The 7,408-nt window shown below is 43.8% G+C and overlaps 1 protein-coding gene across 1 annotated transcript; it reads right to left on the reverse strand.

Annotated features, from left to right (window-relative positions):
* Positions 1-5,771: 5,771 nt before the first annotated feature.
* Positions 5,772-7,204, reverse strand: BHLHE23 (basic helix-loop-helix family member e23). The gene has a single exon (XM_031591379.2). The coding sequence runs from the start codon at positions 7,148-7,150 to the stop codon at positions 6,488-6,490; it is 663 nt and encodes a 220-aa protein (XP_031447239.1). The 5' UTR covers positions 7,151-7,204; the 3' UTR covers positions 5,772-6,487.
* Positions 7,205-7,408: the final 204 nt, after the last annotated feature.

Here is a 7,408-nt window from a genome sequence, read left to right on the forward strand (position 1 = left end):
AGATATAGCATCTCCACATAATAACTGCATATATCAACACAGCCTCATTTTAGAGAGATTTCCATCAATAATCAATTGACTGCTGCTTGCTTGAAGGCAAACACAAGCACAATAAATTTCCTTACTGGTACCGCAGAAGCAGAGGAAATAGTACTACAGCGCACAGAAAAGTTCAGCACTAGTAAATTCTTAGGAACACCATTACTGTGATTACTGCTTGTGCAAAGATATGCCTGCCTCATTGTCATGTCTTATCCTACATCAAGCAAAGGCTGGTGGGGACCTTGCACTGCTGTCGCCCAACTGACTGTGACCTTTTTTGGGTGACCGCGCTGCAGCGGGGGCTTCCCTACTTCTATGTGAAAGCAGGAATAAAGAAGTGCAGACTCTTGGAGGTGGTGTGAGGCTTTAACAAGCACCGAAATTAAATAGATAAGCTTTATTTTTTGCTTTTAAATGTCAGCACAGCAACTTCTGTGTCATTCGCAGGAGAAAATAGCAGGGGCTAAATATCTTGGGAGGCAGTGAGTTTTTAAGCCACGTAATGATGGCGATAAAAATCCGTCATGTCAGTTGCCTTGTGGCAATCAGCAAACATTTCGCATTATGCGTGCATCTTAAGGTTTGCGGCCAAAAAACAGATTTGCCTCTGTCTCATTAAAATAACGAATGCAGTCCGAATGGATCTGCAATGATTCACTGTACGTCATACTAAATCACGACGCTTTTTGGAGCCAACTGACTATGGCCTCATTACTTTAGACAAAAGTGGGCTTGGAGGAAAAAACTGGGTGATGTTTGTTTGCTCGGCCATGTTTTTCCCTTTGAAATACTCCAGGCAAAAGAGCAAAGAGTTTTTTCCCATTGGTGGCTGAGGAAGGTTGGGTTATATTCACGGTACAGTTCCATATCGCTGTATATAAACACACAAAACATCAGCGCCAGCGTCAGGAGACAGAAATTAAGCAAACACAACTGGCATTAATGAGGCAGACTCTAATGAACATGAATCACTGGTGAAATTAAATATTTACAGTTAAAATAAGCTGTTAAATAATAAACATACATTTAACTGCTCCACGAGGGCAGGCAGTTTGCAGACAGCCCTGCTCTTGTTCCAATGTATGAGATGCTATGTACTTGTGGTTTGTCTGCTGCAAATCTTTATTCTGCTTTCAGTGTCTTAAGTAGAGTAAATATTAAAACCTTTTTTTTTTTTTTTGGTCTGAAACAGCTCAGCTGAAGATCCCTGCAAATTACTGTCTGTCATCACTAACACTTAAGATTAATATATTTGGCTTTGAAGAAATGCTGGGAGTTACTCTGGGAAGCATTTAGCATTTCAGGAATAAACATTAACTCAAGTTTTAATGTTCATAATTGCAGGAAACATTTAAAATAAATTGGATAATTTAAAAGCAGTGTAATTATAAATAAAAAACATTAAGAGCTTGAGGTAATGTAAAAGAGTAAAGGTAAAATGAAAATTTTGACTCTGAAAAGAATATATAGAGGTGATGGGGGAGCAACCATTCAAAACATTTGAGTGAATGGTGGAGATCTTCCAGATATATTCTTTGTTTTGATAATTGGTTCCATTTTCTTTTTTTTTCCTTAATAAAGAGAAAATGTCTGCTATCAAACTATTTTTCTTCTAAAGAAATCAAAACCTTTGCAGCAGGAAAACATACCTATTCTGATAGCAAAACATTTTGTTATGTATGCGTTATGAATTTATTTCATGGAGGAGAACAACTGAATGAGAAGCATTCGTGGAAGGACTGATTTAAACGTTACAAATCCCTGAATTTTTCATCTCCCTTTGAACGGGATGCCAAAGGGGATTACAGATAAAGACATATCACAACCAAATTTACATTACTAAAATTACTGTAATCAAGAGTCTTTTCTAGCCTTAATCAGGATTAGAGAAAACAAAACAGAGTTTACTGTACAATACTAATCAAAATTCTACCAGACTACAAAGGAGTAACAGCAGTACTGAAAATTAGAAATATGGCTTGGTGCATTCCAGTGTTCTTTCAAAATCTTTCCCTTTGAGATGTGAGCAGTGCTTGCTCTGCTGATGGTTCGTATGGTAGGCAACAAGCATAAGTAAAAATCATGCTGCTAAGTTCAAATAACACTGCAACATCCGAGCTCAAATTTTCAGGAGCACGCACAGGAAACACTTGTTTGAGTGCATCTCCTGAATTGCAAGCACAGTAATTTGAGTCGTAACAAAGTGCTGTCCAGAGCTCAGCCTTCCATCGTGCACTGCAGCTCTTCTGCTCCTGTGTTGGCAGTAAGCAGGCTTGCTGACGAGCTGTGGAAGCTTTTAAGTGTAGTCTTTATCCACCGTGCCCTATGCTTTACAGTTATGCTACAAGGCTAATGCGGTAAAGGGATCAAGCTTGCATAGATTTTTCTGGTCCTGTGGAGCCTCTTACAGAGGGCAGCGTTATGCTGGTTTCAAAAAGTGCCACTGAGCTCTGCAGCATCAGGTCCTATCTTATTTTCACTAACATCACCAGAAATATCACCAATTAGTAACACAGCAGCAGAATTGGACCCTGCATTTGTTTCATTCCTGTAATGTGTCAACTTCTTTTCTAAAGTGGAAAAAAAATAGAAAAGTAGATGTAAAGAACGACCCTGCAAATGATCTGAGAATAACGATCAATTGCTTTGTAAAGCCTGGGAAATGAGATCAGCAAAGCAACAACACAGATATTATGATGGCCCATCAGAAAAACAGCACAAGGACTGAAGAGCACGGAAAACTGCAGGATTCCCACGGCTTCTTCCTAGAAACAACAACTGATTTAACTTTTTGCTGGTACATAAGAAAGGCAGGTGCAGCATCCTTAAACCCGTTGCTTTGCAGCATTTGGTTCAACAACATTTTATCTCACAAGCTCAAGACATCATCACATTGTTAATGTTAAACCTGGGCTGATGCAGGACAAACTGACAGCAGTTTCTAAGTTCCTCCTAGTAACCTTACACTGGTTGGTAAAACATTAGTTGTGGTCGGTGACTGGAAGAACTACAGAAGCAACAAGCAGGGCAGCATCTCCTTCCATCTCTTCCTAATGAGACTGAATCTGGCTGTTTTTGGAATTTAAAGAAAAACTGAGTGAGGTTAGAAAACAATATATTATCTTTAATTACAGTTGGCATTGTCTTTTTCTGTCAAGTATGAACATAGCAGGATAACAAGTAGATTAGAACACATGATCTGTATTTCAGTTCCATCCGAGCACACACCGTAAGTCCTTTATAAAAAGCAAGCAGGAATCTTAACAAGGATGTGAGAACAGAAGAAGAGATTTCAGCATTTTGAAGTTCTTCCTTTATATCCTCTGAAGCACTAACTGAAAAAATAGACACAAAACCTTCTGTGGAACACAATATATTTTTTTCATATGCCAGTGGGGAAAAACCAACTGAGAAGCCGTGGGATCTCCTCACAATAACCATGCACACCTGCAAGGTTAACACCGATGCTTCACACACACAAATGCAACAGCCAGAAGCCTGGCTTACCCCCCCTCAGCAAAGCAGTACTGGGCATTCATTTGGCAGCAGCATTAGCAGCAGCTCAACACAAAGCATGCATCATACCCATCTAGATGCCTTCCTGTCAGCAGGAAACACGAAGGGCTCTGTATGGGCTCCAGCTCTGCATAAGAGTGAAAATTCTGCAAGCCCAAAGCAGCTGGAAACAACTCCCAGAACTGAACTTTCACAATAAGCTGGAAGCCAGTTAGCTGTAGTTCAGCAGTACTTTGTTACAGGCAGGACTATGAATGGGTTTCCTTCCATTTTGAAATTAATTACTTTTTAAAGTAGATTTTAATAATTATTTACGAGTTTCTGTAGCATTGCTTTGATAATTTCTACATTTCTGTTTTTAATGGCTTGCCTTTAACTGTACTTAGTTGAGCTTTCTATTTTTTTCTCTATTAAAACCTTCTCAAATAAAGGCTTTAACTTCTGCATTTGAAATTAATTAATCACTTAATTCAAAGTGGGTTCTCAAAGAGCCTTCTGAATATTCCAAGGACCCTCTGAAGATTGATTTTAGGATTCTAGGTAGATATGGTAATATAAGCAGGCTTTTTTTCTCATGGAAATTGCAGAGGTTGATCACCGTACTAAAAATCATTGTTCCAAAAATAACTGTAAGACTGTGAAGACTTTTCTCAGCTCAGAAATTACAATGAAGCACTTCTCAATATAATTATTTGAGAAAAAAAGCAATTATAAATTCCATTGTTATAATTTTTTAACCAAAACAAACTCATATTTAATACGAAGCTGTTGAGTATTTCACACCCCAACTATTTCAGTTTTGGTGAAAACCGAACAGTTCAACAATTTGCCATTTAAATATTCACAACTGTTCAATTTTCAACAATTTTAAACAGAATTAATGAATGTCTAGGTAAAAACCATGATTCTCTCCTCCAAATAGTTTCTGACCACAACTCAGTCTGCAAAGTATCGAATGACCATTGCTGATTTGCAGCTTCCAGTCATTTGTGCTTCAGTATTGGCTTTGGTTGACTTTCACTTCATCAGATGCCTTTTAAGAATAATTTCAAGACTTTTCTGAATGAGGTACAACAGAAACTTTCCTGTTAAAAAAGAGGAAACGAAGGTACAAAAATGGAAATGAGCAAGAACTAATTTCAAGTATGCGTTTGTGAATGAAGCTTAATCACACATTCATTTTCCAAAACAGAAAGTCTTTTGGATAGGTATTAATTAAAATGAAGTGCCACAGACAAGTGGCTTGAGAGGGACGGCAGTCCTTTTCAAATTAGCATAACACTAACGACAGCCATGGAAATTGGTTTAATAACCCTAAATAGTTACACCCCACTCCTAACACAAATGGCCACGGACAGCTCGAGCCCCTCAGGCTGCAACTGTACCAGTTTATGTGCTTGCTCTGACACAGGGCGGGTATTCCAATCTGAACAGAAATCACTGAATGTACTTCAATTACAATTATATAATGATTAGTGAAGCACACAAGGCACCAAAGCATTGAATATAATAAAACAAAACCAGAGTAAACCAGCACGGCGACATTAAAAACTCGGCCAGCAATGTACCCACTTGGTAACTTGTACTAACACAGTCAGTTCTTGGCAAGATTATTCATTAATCGTGACGTTAAGTGGCCCAAGCCACACACAGGTCTAGGATCAAGCTGCGAACAGAACAGAAAACCAAGCCAAAGGGATGTGCAGAATCTTTCAGCACCTTCCTTCCCTGCCACGTTTCACACGAGCACCCTAGGAGCTAAGTTCTGTGCTAGAGCACCCCTTCTAAACACAGCTCCAGTGCTGCGGGCAAGGCATTCTCCAGCAAGAGCTGAAATACACAACCTAAATCCGACATACTTACAGGCTGCTTAACTGTAAAGGTCAGGTGTGAGCACCTTTTGGGCGCGTGGGATTCATGAAACAAACTGCAGAGAAATCCCAAATCTCTGCTGATAAGGAGCTGAATGTCCAAAAGCTTTTCAAAGTACTATTGTTCACCTAACTTCACACCGGTGCCCTGGGAAGCACTGCTGCAGCATCTCTTTAACTGACTTCAGCAGGGGCTGTGCTCTAACTACCAGCTGGCTTTAGAGACATGTAGGACAGAGAAAACAGTTATTCATGTCTTTTATTTATTATAAATACATATAAATATGTTAAGTGACTTTTTTGTTTGTTTATCATGATGAGCAAAGGCTTTGGAAAACCTGGAAAAACTTAACCACGCTGAGAAACAGGCAAAAAGCAGGCATTAGCATACAATCAAGACTCCCCTCAGTTCAAGAACTTTTTTTTTTTAAAGCACAAGACTGCATCTTATTTTGAAGCATCTGTAATTTTATCAGGGGCACCAAGCTTCCTCTTTCCCACAAACTGAGCAAATGACATTTGCATTGGGATTTGTGGGCACAGTCAAACCCCATCTGGCTACATAGAAACCCCTCTAGTTTATGTGCGATTCCGAAACATTGCATAGCTTTGGGGCTGGGTTTTGTTTCTTCTAAGCTGTTTTTAACCCAGATCAATCGTAGCCCCCCCAAAAACCCACTGAGGTTTCCGCCTCCAGATCTTCCCCCCACTCTGTGTTTCTGGAGTTCAGTTTAAGAACTGCTCAAGAACTTCACAAGCAGAAATGTTATGTGCACAGTCCACTAACAGCGCGGGAAGGAAACGACTCTATGGATGAAGCTGCACAGGGGGAGAACTAAACGGAGTTAGTAATGGGTGTGCTTTTTGGGTTGGTGCAATGGCCAAATGTTTCCAATATGAGGTCCAGGGGGAGGTATAAGAGAAATGAACAACAAAAAAGAAAACCCAGACTTAACTGATGGCAGGAAGCCGGGGCTGATGGTGGTGGAAAGAAAGCACGGAAGTAAAAGAAAAAAAAAGCAAAATAAACCCGAGAAGAAGCCCGGAGAAGGCAGAAGTCAAGGCTTGTCGCTGCAGTGTTTGCAGAGCGCGGAGGCGGCTCCTGTGAAGGCAGTGCATTTCTCGGGGCAGCCGGGCAAGGCCGTGCCGGTGAAGGGATACACGGCCGTCTGTCCGAAGGGGTTGAGGGTGGCGGGCAGCGGGGCGCTGAGGGCCTGGCCCTGGTTCAGGTAGGCCACCAACCGCCGCATCTCCTCCAGAGCCTGCGCCTGCATGAGGATGTAGTTCTTGGCCAGCAGCAGGGTGGCGATTTTGGAGAGTTTCCTCACCGAAGGGCTGTGGGCGTACGGGATGACGGAGCGCAGCCCGTCCAGCGCGTCGTTCAGGTCGTGCATCCGCCGCCGCTCCCGCGCGTTGATGCTGAGGCGCAGCGAGCGCTGCTCCTTGGGCTTCTTGCCCAGCGCCGCCGCCTTCAGCTTGCCCTCCCTCTCGAAGGCCGCGCCGCCCTTCACCCCGGCCTCGAAGCCGTCCTCCTCGTCGCCGCTCTGCTCGCCGCTGCTCTCCGCCGACTTGCCCAGCGCCCCGGGGTGGAAGTCCGCCCCGCCGCCCCCCGCGTAGGCGCCCCGCGGGCCCTCGGCGCCGCCGTAAGCGAAAGCCGACGGGCCGTAGCCCGGGGCCAGCGCCAGGTACGCCTCGCCGCCCAGCGACTTGAGCTCGGCCATCGCCGCCGCCTCAGCGCCGAAAAGAACCGAGAGGAGGCGGCCCCGCCGCTCCGCGCTGAGGGCGGGCAGTGAGGCGACCGCGGCCCCGCCGCCCTTTTATATAGCGGAGAGCGGCCCGGCGGGATTCCCCCGCCGTCCAATCAGAGGGCGGCGAGGGGCGGCGGGCAGCGCCCCGCTGCGGGCACCGAGCGCCCCGCGGCCGCCAGCCCTGAGGCGGCGCCGCCTGTGGCAGCGCGGGACGGGGCGGCTGTGGGTGGA

Source organism: Phasianus colchicus, chromosome 17 (assembly GCF_987193195.1).
Source record: "Phasianus colchicus chromosome 17, bPhaCol1.hap1.1, whole genome shotgun sequence".
Lineage (NCBI taxonomy): Eukaryota > Metazoa > Chordata > Aves > Galliformes > Phasianidae > Phasianus > Phasianus colchicus.

Coding starts and splice junctions, on each gene's coding strand:
- BHLHE23 (XM_031591379.2), bottom strand. CDS start 7,150: ATGGCCGAGCTCAAGTCGCTGGGCGGCGAGGCGTACCTGGCGCTGGCC.